Source organism: Phasianus colchicus, chromosome 1, assembly GCF_987193195.1.
Source record: "Phasianus colchicus chromosome 1, bPhaCol1.hap1.1, whole genome shotgun sequence".
Lineage (NCBI taxonomy): Eukaryota > Metazoa > Chordata > Aves > Galliformes > Phasianidae > Phasianus > Phasianus colchicus.
The window spans coordinates 51,473,186-51,488,472 of record NC_143436.1 but is presented as its reverse complement, the minus strand read 5'-3'; the positions used below and the strand labels follow the sequence as shown (position 1 = coordinate 51,488,472).

Below are 15,287 nucleotides of genomic sequence, written 5' to 3'. Positions count from 1 at the left end.
AATTAAGGAGACTGTGGTATGGCTGAAGGTATCATTATGCTCCAGCGAGCACAGAGCATTCCAAAGACGGTGGCTTTACCTTTTCCTCTGGATGTGCATCCAGACATAAAGGAGGTGGAAAGTCTTGGAACAGAAAAACAGCTTTTCCACCTGCCAGCTGCAGCAAGTGCCAGTCAATAGTGCTATTTTCATTTAAAGTCAGCCAGCTGGAGCGAGACAGAGTAATCACACCAACAGGAAGCTCATAGGGTTTGGAGTCTTCCAGACAGCACAATGATCCTGGCACCTGGCAGATATGGTACCAGTTTTGTGTCCTCCCCACTACCTTACAAGTCTCTTTCACTTGATCAGTAAAGAATTATGTGACAGGATGTGGGGCCCAGCCAGCACAGATGGTGAAAAATTGAAATAATTTCTAGTGGTCTTATATTACTCCAATTCTTACCTTGCAGAAGAGTTCCTGACATGCTGAAATGGCAGAAAGACATCTATCATAACACTGAGATCCAGAGAAGAAACTAAGGGAAATGGAAAACCCTTCACATTTGATCCACTGCAGGCCCTAATGCAGAAAAGTCCTTTGGAATTGAACTACGTACTCGAGTATAGCCTCTCATAAAACATGAGCTGCCAGTGGCACGGTTGGTGGCTTTCTCAGAGCAAAGTCTGAAAAATCATAGGAGCCACAAATGCCAGACCCCAAAGGTCAGAGCAGATGCACACTGGCTGGGCAGAGGATGCAAGTACACTCCCTTGCTGCTACTCCCACAAAGGACCTGGGTCAGCAGCACCATGGATGTGGCAACCTTCCTCGACAGGCTTGCAGCAACAAAAGGAATTGAATGGGAAGGATGAGAGTACTTCTCTGCTCCCTTGGAATCACCCAGGAAGGAAGCAGGGTGTGTACTCGCCATCAGCTGTTGCCTGAGCTACATTATTCCTTGCTTACTTCCATGTTTCCTGAACTATTTCTCTTTTTCATCCACCACATTGGGTTTTTATTTTAGAACAAACACAGAAAAAGACAATTTACTATTTTTTTATTGTAAAAAACACAGTTCCCCAGATTTATATAAATAAGCCATATACGTAACATACAATTACGTTCACTCCATCCTCCAACACTGACAGCTTTAAAAGAAGAAACAGGCTAAAAAAGCAAGTCCAAAAGGACGTTAGGTTTCTGATGACCAAGTGATATCTCACATGGCACCTCCTTCCCCTACCAGCCTCCAAACAAGATGCTGAAAGTACACGGCACTCGCAACACCCCCAGGAACTGACAGGGAGGCATTCAAGCTGTACGAAGAGTTCTCACCCACTCCCCAGGCATCAACAGCCGCCTGTGCTTCAATGCCATCTCAGCATGCAGTGGGTGAAAAAGGAGGGGGTAGCTTGCATAGCAGCCTCCTACATCCAGGCAGCTCAGCTGTCCTCCCAAATCAAGCAGAAAAGGGTAAAACAAGCCTAATTCCCCACAGCTAACACCTCCATGGACAACCCAAAGGGACACTCTTGACACAACCAGCTCTGCGTGGTCATTTAGAAGAGAGAAAGGTAGTGCTGTTAAGAGGGAGGAAAGAGGCACTGGTCAGAACCATACCACACATAGCCGGGGAGGCAGAGAAGAGAGGACACAATGTAGAACAAGTGGGAGGAGAAAACATAGGACTAGATAGCACCTTTTCTCCTCCTCTTCCCCCTCATAGTGCTGCTGCATGGCGTGCCATGAGATTACCTATTTAACCACCTCCTTGTTGTTTAAGCTCAAACACCAAGGAAAGAGCCACAGACAGATCAGAAATCCCATGAGTGAGGACAGGCTTAGCAAGTTATACACACACACCCCCCAAATATACGCATCCCATGGAACTGTTATGTCAGTATGGAAAGGAATCTCAATGTTTTAACTATTAAAAATAAAGCCCCACCTCCACATTGTACAAAATCGGTGAAGGAAGAAATCTCCTGTATGCAGCAAGTCTGGGACCCAGCCAGATGTCAGGAGCACTTCCAGACACACACAGCCAGGCTGCCACCAAAGAACATGTACAGCAGATTCTTCACCTCGTGAGTGATCTCAAAGCCAAACCCTTCCCCAATCACCACGTGCCAGGAGGACCCAAATTTCTTGTCCATCATCTCTTTGATCATCTTGGCAGCACTCTGGAGAATGAAGGAAAGTGTAGGGTGAGACATAGTAAGCAGCAAGTTTCCGTGCAACATCCCCCTGCTATTCCTCTCTAATAAAGTACTCAAGCCACAGGCAACAGGTATAGCAGCTGCACTGAGCAAACTGGAAGCTCTTCAGGGCTGTGCCAAAGGGTAAAGTAGCTTACTGTTTGCAGCAGCCTCCAGCATAGCAGCTAGGAGAAATTAAACAACTACATCTAGCAGGCATTTTTCTCATTCACACGGTCTGAGAGATGCAAGAGCTCTGTTTTTTATAGTGGTGGAGTTATGCTGGGCACACTGAGTATGGTAGGAGATTCAGGTCACTAAGCTGCAGCTATTTTTACATGAGTCCATTTATATATTATATATATATTTTTCCAGCTAATTACCAAAACAATGAAACTAGGCTGAGTTCTAGAAGGCTTGCTTCTCTAAGATCACACCCTGTTAGGTCAGGAAAACAGAAGATTTTGCAGTGACACTTGTTGTCTCAGGCACGAGGGGATAGAAGGAATCTCCTGCTCTGTAGCTTTGCCTCACTCCAGCATAGAGCTCCTCTAGCACAAGCAATCTGTGCCCTGCCCATTGAGCAAGTGTGTTCTCATTCATCTCTCTACCTCAAAGATGAGGATAATATTTCAAAAGACTGTAACTCCTCCATCACACCCCATCTACGTGTTCTCAGTAATTTCATGCAAGAGGCTGAAAGCTGACAGGGAAGACTGAACAGACTGTACCTAAAGGTTCAAAGAGCTTAATTTGCTCGTTTCCAAAATAAGAGTCTCTCCCTGCCCTGATGTGGATGATCTTGCTCAACACTGACAAATGGACCCACATTTTGGGACAGGCCACTCTCACAGTTCTGACACAGGCTCTCAGGACAGTCAGGACATTTTATGAACAGAGAGGAAGCTCACAGAGAAGGAAGGAGATAAGGTTTGTGAGGTGGCATCGCTCTGTGACTCATCTTTGCTTCCTGCATGAAAGCAAACAGCTAGTACAGATCTCACTCACAAAAGCAACTAAATCTGAGATCTAGCCAAGCTGTCTCTTTCTGCCCTTGCTCAGTACAGAAACTGAGTAATCTGTCAGTATGTGGTTCTACTATGCCCTACAGCTTCAGCCCTGCTCCTGCAGATTCCTTGAGCTGCAGCAACGAAAGGATGGCCTGATGGATTCAGCTCATACCTCATTGTTCGTGGCATATTTCTCACATGCTGTGACACACAGCTCCATGGCCTCTACACGCATCTCCTCCGGCATGTCTGTGTGCTGCAAAGAGCAAACAAGAAAAAGGAACTGAGCAGAAAAATAAAGGCTAGACAGAAGACAACAGAAAACAGCCCTTATGTTGCCCACGCTGTCACGGAGCCCAGGCTGCTGGCACGGACACAAGGCAGCTACTCCACGTGACGTTCAGTGTTAGCTTAAAGCAGAACATCATCAGCAATATAAGCTTGTCAGAATACCAAGCATTAGATTAATATGAAAATGGCTTATTACTTTATTGTCTGTCCATTCTTTCCTTTGTTCCAGTCCATGCAGAATTGTTCTCTTCCAAATTTAAGACTAGCATAAAAGTAAGCACAGCTTAAAGGAGGAGATAAATACTGTTGCTAGTTTTTCAGTGCAAAGATGAAGAGAAAGACAGTACTGCTTCAACCATCCTTAATTATGTCTGTAAGCATAACAGAATTACACAGTCTTTTCTGTTATCTGGCTGGCTAAGATCATTTATTCCTGCTCCTCTAAACAGAATAAAAACACGTTGTATCTAGCAATGTGAGCAGAGGGCTCCAAAGGCAGCATGAGTGGAACATCAGATGACTGCTTTGTGCCACGCTCCCTTGGCTGACTGATTTCCTTGCCTGACGGACAGGCAGAAGAAATGGTGGTGACTGAAATCCCTATATGGAACAGCTAAGGTACAGCACAGCTCCCACAGCAGCTGTCAGAGGGAGAAATCTTATTTTGGAAGATGGGGAAGAACAAAGGTAGCACTGCATATTTGTAACACTGCTAAACACATAACTCATTTTCCTTCTTACCCTAATCAGCGGAAAGCTGTGCAGTCTTTTATAATCAGCTTCCTCCTTCTTCCCCTCCCCAGTGTCGGCCATGGTCTTTTCCCAGTGACCCCGTGAAGGGGCAGGGAGCTGGGATGGAGCTCAGCAAGGCCCTGCAGTGCAGATGGCTCAGGGAGTGTGGCTCTGAGGATCAGCACAAGTGGAAGCTTCCAGGCCCAGAGGACACCGCTTAAACAGAAACAAACAAACAACAAATAGGAGACAAGAAGAAAGCTTTGCATTAAAATGAAAGGTGAAAACTATTGCAAGAATGCTGTCCCTACCTCCACTTACTCACTGTATCACAGTAACTTCTTCACACGCCAGGCAATCAGAGAGCTCTCACAGCAAACAAATTTTAACAATGTATCATTTCCAATAAGCGAGGCTTCAGGATGGCAGCATCTCCCAGAAGCACCAGCCCAGTTCGAGGGATGTGCCAAGTCAGGGCAACGCTTCCCACAAGCAACGAGGGGGCATCAACCATTACTGGTCTGGTACACCACAAAGCGCGCGTGTATTTGAGGAACACGATCCGGGTAGAACGTTCAACAGAACATCTCAGCCCGCCTTGGGGCACTCGCTATTCTCACCCCCAGGCATTTGTCAGCTGGGGATTCCCATAGAGGAAAGCGCCAGGCCGCTGCTTCAGGCCAAACAGCCAACCACAGCCAGGGCACGGCAGCCCAGCCAACTCCGAGCATTCCACTGCGGCCTGCCCCGGCTCTCTCGCTCACAGCGAGGTGCCTCCCCTCCCGCTCAGAGGAAGTAGGGATGTCACACGGCGCTACCCTCACGCCGCCGCCCTGGCACGCTGCACTTCCACGGGGCAGGGAGGTGGTCTTAGGGCAGGCTGGCTGGGGCGGCTCGGGAAAACGCGCCACAGCCCCGGCCGCGAGGCTCCAGAGCCCGAAGAGCGGCGCCGGGAAGGAGGAAAAGAGGGCCAGGAGCGGAGCGCGGCCTCACCTACACCGCCGCCGCCGCCGCGGCCCGCACTGGTTGCTAAGGAAGAGCTCCGGCTGTCTTAGCAACCGCTGCCGGAAGCCCCGCCTCCCCGCCGCCCATTGGCTGCCAGCGCGCCTCCCGCCTCACCCTATTGGCGGAGGGGGCTTGGGGCCGCGCGGCGTGGGGTGTCCGCGGCGTGCCTGTGCTGTGCCACCGCCTGCGGGTGGGGGCGGGGAGCGGCTTCAGTGCGGAGCGTCGTTAAGGAGAAGGACGTGGTGCCTTCGGGATGTGGTTCCGCCTTTAGTGTATCCTAGTGTATCCTGTGGTGTAAGTAGAATCACAGAATCATTGAGGTCGGAAAGACATAAATCATCCAGCCCATCCCCACCGTGCCCACTGACCATGTCCTCAGTGCCACATCCACACGGTTCTGGAACACCTCCAGGGATGGTGACTGCACCACCTCCCTGGGCAGCCTGTGCCACTGCAGCACCGCTCTTATGGGGAATAAATATTCCCTCGTAGACAAGCCTGAACCTCCCCTGGCACAACTTCAGGCCATTCCTTCTCATCCTATCACTGTTACCTTCTAGCAGAGGCCTACTTTCACCTCATCACAACCTTACGAAATCAGAATCACAGAATGGCCCTGGTTGGAAGGGACCTCAAGGATCATGAATCTCCAACCCCCCACCACACGCAGGGCCACCAACCTCCCCATTCAATACTAGACCAGGCTGCCCAGGGCCCCATCCAATCTGGCCTTGAACACCTCCAGGGACGGGGCATCCACAGCCTCTCTGGGCAGCCTGTTCCAGCACCTCACCACTCTCTCTGTAAAGAATTTCCCCCGACATCCAACCTAAATCTTCCCTCCCTCAACTTAAAACCATTTCCCCTTGTCCTGCTGTTATCTACCCTTTCAAAGAGTTGATTCCCCTCCTGTTTGTAGGCTCCCTTTAGGTATTGAAAGGCTGCAATGAGGTCACCCCGCAGCCTTCTTTTCTCCAGGCTGAACAAACCCAGCTCCATCAACCTGTCTTTGTAAGGCAAGTGCTCCAGCCCCCTGATCATCTTCATTGCTCTCCTCTGGACCCTCTCCAACAGCTCCCTGTCTTTCTTGTACTGACCTTCAGAACTGGACACAATACTCCATATGGGACCTCACAAGAACAGAGTAGACAGGGACAATCACCTCCCTGTCCCTGCTGGCCACCCCTCTTCTGATGGAGCCCAGGATACCATTTGCTTTCCAAACTGGGCAAGGGCACACTGCTGGCTCATGTTAAGCTTTTCATCCATCAAGACCCCCAGGTCCTTCTCTGCAGGGCTGCTCTCAAGGACCGCTCCTTCCAGTCTGTATGGATGCCTGGGATTCCTCCGGCCCAAGTGCAAAACCTTGCCCTTTGCTGTGTTGAACCTCATCAGGATCACCCGGGCCCACCTTTCAAGCCTGTTGAGGTCCCTCTGAATGGCATCCCTTCCTTCCACCGTGTTGACTGCACCACTCAGCTTGGTGTCATCAGCAAACTTCATTCAAACATTGATGTCATTGATAAAGATGTTAAAGAGCACCTCCTTTCAAGTCACTGTAGAGAGTGATGAGGTCTCCCCTGAGCTTCTCTTCTCCAGACTGAACAACCCCCGTTCCCTCAGCTGCTCCCCATCAGACTTGTGCTCCAAGTCTGATGCTCCCAGCTCTGCTGCCCTTCTCTGGACACACTCCAGGGCCTCCATGTCTCTCTTTAGTGAGGGGCCCAGAACTGAACACAGCACTCGAGGTGCAGCCTCACCAGAGCTGAGTACAGAGGGACAGTCACCTCCCTGCTCCTGCTGGCTGCACTATTGCTGATGCAAGCCAGGATGCTGTTGGCCTTCCTGGCCACCTGAACACACTGCTGGATCATGTTCTGCTTTTCATCCCCCAGCACCCCTGTGTCCTTCTCTGCAGGGCTACTCTTAACAAGTTCTTCTCCCAGTCCATACTCATATCTGCCCTGACCCAGATTCAACACCTTGCATTTGTCCCTGTAGAACCTTATTAGGTTCTCATGGGCCCAAAATCTCAGTCTAAAATTAATACAGCTGAAGGAAAATCCAGCTCTGGGATCACACTTTCTACTCCCAGGTCACCAAATGTGATGCCTGGCTCTCCATCAGGGCACATCCTTGTCATGCAGAACAGGTCCAGGGGCCAGATTGTTCACGTGGTGTCCTGTTGGTATGTACGTGAAATGTCCTCCCAGCAGCTGCAGGGTGAAGGCAGCCCCACTCACCCAACACCCATCCATCCAAGCAGAGCCCAGAGCTTTTATTCCCCTGACAGCGCTGGGAGGACAGTGTTGCAGTGATCATTTCTCTTCCCTTTGCCTTCATTGCCACCGGTGACAGAAATGAAACGCTGCCTCCTGTCCCCTTGCTCCATGACAGCCGCAGTCTTCCTGCAGCTGAGGCTGATTCCTTCTCCTTTTTCTCCTTTGCAGGCATGGGCCTCTTGCAACAAGGCACTAAAACCATCGAGAGAGAGATAAAAGCCGGGAGATCATCCTTTTCATGTGTGTGTGTGTGTGCAAAGAAGATAATTAGGAACAGAATCTCTGGGAAGAAGATCTTTCCATCATTACTCTATCTCCAGGCAGCTACTCTAATCTCTCTGGGGATACAGCGCTTTCAAGCACCGTATTCTTTCTGTGCTTTTTTTAATGCTTTAATCCCTGTGTAGTTCACCCACTTTTGCTGGGAAGCAGCGAGTCGGTGCGAGCTCTGTCTGAGGCTGTGTGTTGTATGCGAGTGTTTGCGTGATGTTGCCTGCAATTAATTTTGCTTTGGTTTTGATCAGTGTGGTTCCAGGCTGGTGGGGGGGGGGGAGAAGGGGGAAACGTTCCCCATGGGGAACCCTGGCACTGTTCAGCAAAGCCTGAATTCATACCTCTGTGCTGGTAAAACAACAACGTGCCACTAATGCACGGCAGCATCAGGTTGCATTGCAGTGCCCATCATTGGCTGGGAAATGGGGACACAGCCAGCTGTGTGTTACCACAGCACAGCCCTGCTGGAGCGTCCTGCTGAGCCTTCCTGCCTGCAAGAGGACATGGAGGCAATTAGAGCAGCCTCCCATCGTTAGGACAAAATGGGCTCATAGTGGTGGCACCCACTGGGACACATGCAGCCCAGCTCCCAGCTTGGGAATTATGGCGTTTCCTCTTCAAGCCTCGTAATTAATGGCTTCAGACCCTCATAATTAATAGTGTCAGCATCCAATATGTCTTTGCTTTAATCCCTCTTTTAGGAAGAGGTGCTGGGCTATAGCGTGCTCTCAGTACAGCTGTTACACCTCTCCTTCATTAACCCTCCTAAGAACCATCTCGTTTTCCCTTGTCACAGTGCACAAAACATTGTTTTCCAGCAAGCTGACCTCAGAGAGAGACAGTTCTTTTCCTCAGTGACTCTGCTTAATTTAGAAGCCAGCAGCATCTGTAAGCCATTGCAATTATTCTTTGCAACCCCATCGATTTTTTCACCTCCTGCCATCTCCCCACCTGCCTTCCTAAACCTTGTAACCAGTTTTTGCTTCTCATAGGGCACAGATAACCAAAACCCACACCTTGCTTCTCCTTCTCCACCCAGTTACAGAATACACAGCCACAGAACGTCAGGGCTGAGGCCTCACTGAGGATGGAAATCAAATATTTATTCCCATTCTTGATTTCCTGCCTCTTAACTAGTTTTTAATCTCTCCATAATGACTTCATTTCCTTAAGAGCCTTATTCGGAGGAGTTTGCCATAAGCCTTTAAAATGACTGGGTAAATTATAGTCTTTCCATGTTCCCCGTTCAGCCTGATTGCCTCCAAGCCCCCAGGAGAGAGCCTTAGGTGAGAGCTGCAGAGCATCCTGCAGCCCTGAGCTCCCAGAGCTCTGCTGCCTCCCTCCAGGCATACACCCAGCACCCATAGGGATTTTTGCCTTCTTTTTCCACCAGGTTTGCAGCCCCACGAGGCTCCAACAGACACGCCACATTTATTGCCCACAGCCAGCGTTACAAAAGAAATGTCCCAACACGACACGGCCACGCACAAGCGAGCGACTGGCGGAGGGGAAGGGGGGCATGAAGATCACAGTGTTTCCCACTTGGCACAGAGGCTGCACTGCATCCCCACTGCATCCCCCCACCCTGGTGGGTTGTCTCCTCTGCCCCCCGGTCCCTGGGCAGGAGGTGCAAAGTGGGACATGGTGGGCTTGGAGGAGTGCTGGAAGCTGAACATCACACTGTGAGACCCCCCTGAAAAACCCCCGGCATAGACATATTGAGACACCAGCAAGGAAACATCACATCCTCCGGCACTCTGCGAGGCCACCAGCATCCCCAGCCCCAGCCAGCTCAAAGCAGGGGCCGAGGCACGGGTGAGGCCAGCACCCCTGCAAGTAGCTCAGCCCCAAAGGGCTGGGGGAGCAGTGAGGTACACCTCTCCCCGTGCCCCTTTTCCTCACTTTTGCTTCATTTCCTCCACCCCAACCAGGGCCGGGTGCATGAGGATGAGTCTCTGACCCTCTTCCCCTGCCTTATGTGGCACAGGGAAGGCTTAAAATAAAATAAATAGATCCCCCTCACAGGACTCTTTTCATCCTATGGGGGGAGGATGGTTCTGGAGAATGGCTGATGGAGAAGAAGAGCTCGGAGGGAGCAGGCTCACAAAACCAGACGTCAGGGCGATGAAAATAAAGAAGTGTAGGGGATGTCCCACTCCCAGCCCCCCCATATCCCCAGTGCCCGGGGCCCAAAACAAAACAGGGCAAGGTGAGGGGCAGGAGGAGCGAGGGGCTGCCGTGGGACCTCCCCTGAAGGCCTCGAACATCGCCCCATCATAGGGTGGTGGTAGTGGTGAGAGGGTCTCGTTGATCTGGGAGGGTTGGAAGGGCAGCCTGGAGCTGAGAGTGCCGTTCATGCCTTCCTCCCCTCGTCGCAGGCAGTGAAGGCTGCCTTGCTGGCCCCTCCAAAGACCTCGACAGCCTGGTCGTCCCACTGGATGACGTTGCCTTGCAGGTGCGAGGTACAGTTGGCCAAAGCCAGGATCTCCGCTGGAGCCAGCATGTGGTCCCATACAGCAAAGTGGGCCAGCTCCCCAACAAAGGCTTGCGTGGCATCAAAGCGGCCGCCCAGAGTGTCCTGGGGATGGGAGCAGAGCAGGGACAAGGGGATGAGTTGGGGGGAGGGAAGGATTCGTGTGGAGGTGGAGATGAAGAGGGACAGGAAAGGGAAGAGGAAAAGATGTTGAGAACAAGAAGCCCACCTGGATGTTGGATGAGCAGGCAGAGAGCCCCCACATCTGAGCCCCACAGTCCCCACCCCGGGCCCTATTTGGGGCTGCCTCTGCCCAAACTCCATTTGGGAATGCCCACACCCATAGCAACCTGTAGGCTGCAGCAGGTACCTGCTCCTGGCCCAGGATGATGACGCCCTGTGGCTTGATGGCATGCCAGGAAGCCAGGTTCTCACCGGAGCCCCGCTGCTCACCGTCCTGATACGCCGACCACTTGCCATCGCGAGTGGTCCATGCCACGCAGACGTGGTGCCAGGCCTTGTCCTTCAGGCTCAGTGGCAGCTGGGCAACCTTGGGTAGAAAGCAAGAGAATGAAACTCAATGGGGCTGCCAATGGGCCCCAGTGTACCCCACTGAGAGACTCAGAATTCCGTTGCTTCTCTCCATCAAGACCCACCAGGCAGAGCTGTCCTCCCCTTGCCCTCCCTCCTTGTGGTCCCCCATGTGACCTCCCATGGAAGTCACTTAGGATCACAGAATCGCAGAATGGCTTTGGGTTGGAATGTCCCATGGGCAGGGCTGCCAGCCACCAGGTCAGGCTGCCCAGGGCCCCATTCAACCTTGCCTTGAGCACCTCCAGAGATGGGTAATCAACCTCCAAGAATGGGGATGGAGGGAATGTGAGAAGGCTGGGCTGACCTTGTCATTGATGAGCAGCTCCAGGGGGTTGCTGCCCCACTCCAGCAGCACGATCTCGTTGGCTTGGGTGGGGACGGAGTAGGAGAAAGGGGTGCCAAGCCCTGACAAGGCCTTGGACTTCAGCCACATGCAGATGGTGAAGGCATAAAGCTCCGGCAGGCTCTTCTTCATGCGGGCGTACATGTAGTTGTTCTGCACCGGGATAGTCACCTTGAAGGCATCAGGAGGGCTGTAGCTTGGAGCTCCTGCGTGCCAAAGATGGGAGGAGAGAAGAGGAGGGTGAGGAGTGAGGGTGCCCATCCCGCGCTCCTCCAGGTTTGTGCTTGGGTTCAATGTCAGCCCACGCCACCTCGGTCCCTCTTGGGCAGCACTCACCGTGCTCCAGCTCTGCCACTCGGTTCTGCAGGGCATTGAGTTCCTTCTCGATGTCGTGCTGCTGCTGGCTGCGGTCCGTGTTGGCGGCGTGCCTCTCCTTCTGCAGGGCGAGGATCTTGGCCAGGAGCTGTTCCTCCAGCTGCTCCATCTTGCTGTGCAGCGCATCGCGGGCGAGCGCCGGGGCGGTGGGTGCTGACCCGTTGGGACGGGATGGCAGCTCCTGCTGCGCTCGGCGACAGGGTGAAATTCAACATCATGTCAGCATGGAAGGTTAAATCGTGACATGTCAACCCATGACACCATGTGGACCACAGGGACCACGTCAACCCACGACACCATGGGGACCACAACCCAGGATGTTGCCCAAGGGCTTTGTCCCATCAACCTCTGGTACAAAATGAGGTTGGCCCGTTGGTTGCTCTCAATGACTTTTGGGAGCTCAGGTTGCCCTGCTGCTCGCTTGCTGTTGTGGCACGGCTGAGCAATCCTCTTAGCCCAGCTCAGCCCATGTGCGTGGGTGCGTGCACACGTGCCAGGTCAGCAGGTAGCTCTCTGTCAATGTAAGCCGGCATCGCCCATCTGCTGGCAAAGCCCCAGCTACCAGGACGCGTGCCAAGAGGAACAGGGTCAGCAGTGGCACTCGGGGACACCTCCAGTCCCCAAGGCTGATGGCAGTGACCCCCCTGCCCTGTCCACACCTCCTTGTAGCTGAGCCAGGCTTGGGCATGCAGGATGTGGCTGCCACGGATGGGAACGGCAGGTGGAAGTAGCAGGGAGAGGAAGCGAGGAGATGGTGTTGGCATGAGCACAAATGGACCTGGACCAGGCGGGAGCACGCTGAGGCTGGAAATGAGGAGATGCTGCCAAGTACCAGTGAAGCTCTGGGCTTTGGAAGAGCCTCTAGCAGGGACAGCCAAGGCAAAAACCCTCTGTGGGTTTTACAAAGAAAACCAAAGAGAAAAGCAAAAAACCAATGGTGAGGGTACATGGGGGGCAGTTCCAGCATCCACTTTTCTCCAGAGATGCTCTTGCAGAGAGCAAAGCCTCTCCAGGAGGGAAGAGTGCAGGTGGCACCCGCAGCTCCAGTCACCCCATCCCTGAGGCCAACCACCCCAATGGGATGTGGGAACATGGGACCATCTCAGCCCCCCAGCTCCCAGCCTATGCTGCATCTCCATAAGCACCTCCAAGCACGCTTCTCCCCAATTCTTCATGAAACACTTAATTATAGCTGTGCAGCTGTTATTTACCAGTTTGGGGAGGGCTCCCATCTGCCGCCACAGCACGGGCAGCTGGGGAGTGGGCAGCAGGAGCGGGGGAGGTGCATGGCACACGTTGGGCACCAGAGCTGGTGAAAAGATTGAAAGCTGCCAGGTAGCGCTCAGCGCGTGAAATGTCAGCAGCTGTGGGGGGGGCTTGGGCGGTACTCATTGTTGGGCACAATGCACTTTCATTTATGTAAGGAGATCAGAGCCTTCATTTACTAATGCATTGGCAAATCTGCTCCCCACAGCTTTCCCCCCCCGTGCCAGCATTCAACTAAGCGGGGAGAGCAGGTCTGGGGACAGGTGCCCACTGCGGAGCCCAACGCTGGGCACTTCCCACACTTGTGTGCCCGTCCCATGTTGGCACAGCTCTCTATGCCCCCACCACCGCGCCACAAGGGATGGGGAAAAGTTTCCCTTGGAGGAGCCAATCCAGCAGTACATCTCCATCACCCTTGGGTCTTGCTTGGAGCTGCCAGTGTTTGGGTGCCCATACCCATACCCATCGCTTTGCTGCCAACAGCCAGAGCATCACCCCCAGGCTGGCTCCCCAAGGAGATGTCCTCCATCCACACCTCTCCATTTCAATCTCGTTATGTCTTACAAGGCCCAGACTGCACGGATGACCCTTTGCCACCCCCTTGCCTGAACCCTCTGTGGTTAATGAAGTTCAAGGGGCACTGGCTCTCAATGTGTCACCGTGCTGACAGAGAGGAACAGGATGGTAATGGGAACCAGGTGGGATGGTGTTGAGGTTGATGTGAAGCTCCTGGCAGGTGGCCATGGCCCCAGCAGACCTCGAGATCAACACATTGTCCCTGGAGCAATGGCACATCTGGGGGAAATAACTCAAGAAAAGCAGCCCCCACATGCCCAAAGCTTACCTGCTTCACCCTGCTGCATTCATTCCCGCAAAGTGGATGCTTCTCCCTGCCAGCCCCCAGGTAACCACGAACCCCCACCATGGTTTGCGTGGCCGCTGAACCCATCCTAACCCCAAGGAATGGACACTGACCCCAGGATGGGCTGACACCATGGTAGAGATGCTCAGGGGAGCAAGTGTAGGTTGGGGTCTTTCCCATCTCTCCAAGCCCTCCAGGGAGGGAGTCTATGCTCACACTTTCCATTGCAAGGAGCCCCATTTTATGGCCATGATGGGGCTGAGCAGGAGGGCAGCATCTGGACATGGTCCATGGTTCCCACATTGGGCAGCAGCTGGTCAGGAAGTGATGCTCGGGACCACCCGCTATGGGGGGAATGGGTGGGGAGGCAAAGGGCGAGCACTGAGGAATCCCCATCCCCTGACCAGGGACCGCGGTGCCGGGAAGGGGGGCAAGGAAGACCTTCCCAAAGCGCCCCAGGGGCGGTGGGAACATCGGGAGGGGAAAGAGCAGGTTTTGGGGGGTCGGGCTTGGGGGATTCCCCCGGCCTCCCCACCTCGATCCGGTCGATGCGCTCCTGCAGGGCGCGGACGGCGTCCTCCAGCTCTCGCACGGCGGGCGGCTCGGCGGGGGGGTGCCCCATGGTGCCGGGCCGGGGGGCGGCGCGGAGCCCGGCAGCGGGGGGAGCGGCGTGGAGGCCGCCCTCGCAGCGGCTCAGCTTGCCCGTCAGCTCGCGGATGGTCTCCTGGTCCATGCGGATGCGCTCCTTCTGCTCCAGCGCCGTGCGGCGCAGCTGTGCCGCGGCGCTGCGCAGCGCCAGCAGCTCTTCGGGGCCGGCGGCGGCGGGGCCGGGGGCGGCCGCGGGGCACTCGGCGCTCAGCGGAGTGCAGACGAAACGGCTGAACAGCGGCGTCGAGCCCGTGAGGCGAGGCCCGGCGCTGGCCAGAGCCTCGGCGGGGCCGTGCAGGGCTCCCAGCCCCTTGTCGGCGGCGGGGAGCAGCGCGGCGGCGGCCGAGTCATTGTCGGCGGCGGTGGGAGCGGCGGGGGCGGCGGTGCCCGCCGGGTGGACGCTGGCGATAATGCAGATGATGGCCCCCAGGAAAGCCAGCATGCCCGCCGCCAGCAGCACCGCCAGAAACTTCAGGGTGGCAGCGGCGTGGGGGGCCCGAGCCCGCGGACGGCGAGAAAACAAAACGGGGACGGAGGGAGGGAGGGATGGAAGGAAGGATGGAAGGAACGAAGGAAGGAAGGAAGGAAGGATGGATGGATGGACGGACGGACGGACTGGCAGCAGACGGAGAAACGGACGCTACCGACAGCAACAGCACCGGCGCCGGGCCCCGCCGCGCCGCGCTTATATCAGCCGGAGCCGCACGCGCCGCCCCCGCCGCCGCCGGGCCGCCCCCACCGCTCCGCCGGGAACGGGAACGGCAGCGCCGGCGCTGCCCGCGGTCCGAAGCGCCGTGCGGCTGTCCGGGAAGGAGACGTGGGGCTGCTCGGGGAGCGGGTGCATGCAGCCGGCCCGCTCTTTCCATCCATCATGTGAATGGGGCATCTCAGGCACCTGCTTGTTCCTTGCTCAGTACTCGAGTGCACAGCACAGCACATCAAGGAGAATCAT

The 15,287-nt window shown here is 54.5% G+C and overlaps 2 protein-coding genes across 5 annotated transcripts; both read right to left on the bottom strand.

The window, feature by feature from the left end:
• Nucleotides 1-1,023: 1,023 nt before the first annotated feature.
• On the bottom strand, nt 1,024-5,311 carry DNAL4 (dynein axonemal light chain 4). 4 transcript variants are annotated; one of them, XM_031600189.2, is made up of 4 exons: nt 5,208-5,311; nt 4,224-4,430; nt 3,364-3,447; nt 1,024-2,166 (listed from the first exon to the last, which is right to left on the bottom strand). In XM_031600189.2, exons 2-4 carry the CDS (start codon nt 4,293-4,295, stop codon nt 2,002-2,004), a joined length of 321 nt encoding a protein of 106 aa, XP_031456049.1. In that variant the 5' UTR covers nt 4,296-4,430; nt 5,208-5,311; the 3' UTR covers nt 1,024-2,001. The 4 variants fall into 4 exon arrangements, with proteins under 4 accessions (XP_031456049.1, XP_031456050.1, XP_031456048.1 ...); XM_031600190.2 differs by lacking the exon at nt 5,208-5,311 and adding an exon at nt 4,526-5,195; XM_031600188.2 differs by lacking the exon at nt 5,208-5,311 and adding an exon at nt 4,536-5,195.
• A 3,875-nt stretch (nt 5,312-9,186) lies between these two features.
• Nucleotides 9,187-15,037, bottom strand: NPTXR (neuronal pentraxin receptor). Its single transcript, XM_031600195.2, has 5 exons — nt 14,223-15,037; nt 11,521-11,743; nt 11,146-11,390; nt 10,618-10,797; nt 9,187-10,352 (listed from the first exon to the last, which is right to left on the bottom strand). Exons 1-5 carry the CDS (start codon nt 14,775-14,777, stop codon nt 10,128-10,130), a joined length of 1,428 nt encoding a protein of 475 aa, XP_031456055.2. The 5' UTR covers nt 14,778-15,037; the 3' UTR covers nt 9,187-10,127.
• Nucleotides 15,038-15,287: the final 250 nt, after the last annotated feature.

What these genes read in the sequence shown, in the direction of transcription:
- DNAL4 (XM_031600189.2), bottom strand. Translation starts at nt 4,295, where the DNA reads ATGGCCGACACTGGGGAGGGGAAGAAGGAGGAAGCTGATTATAAAAGA. An exon ending in ACAGCTTTCCGCTGATTAGG is followed by an intron (nt 3,448 to 4,223) that starts GTAAGAAGGAAA and finishes TGCTCTTTGCAG; the next exon opens with CACACAGACATGCCGGAGGA. An exon ending in AATATGCCACGAACAATGAG is followed by an intron (nt 2,167 to 3,363) that starts GTATGAGCTGAA and finishes TTCATTCTCCAG; the next exon opens with AGTGCTGCCAAGATGATCAA.
- NPTXR (XM_031600195.2), bottom strand. Translation starts at nt 14,777, where the DNA reads ATGCTGGCTTTCCTGGGGGCCATCATCTGCATTATCGCCAGCGTCCAC. An exon ending in AGTGGCAGAGCTGGAGCACG is followed by an intron (nt 11,391 to 11,520) that starts GTGAGTGCTGCC and finishes TTTGGCACGCAG; the next exon opens with GAGCTCCAAGCTACAGCCCT. An exon ending in AGCTGCTCATCAATGACAAG is followed by an intron (nt 10,798 to 11,145) that starts GTCAGCCCAGCC and finishes TTTCTACCCAAG; the next exon opens with GTTGCCCAGCTGCCACTGAG.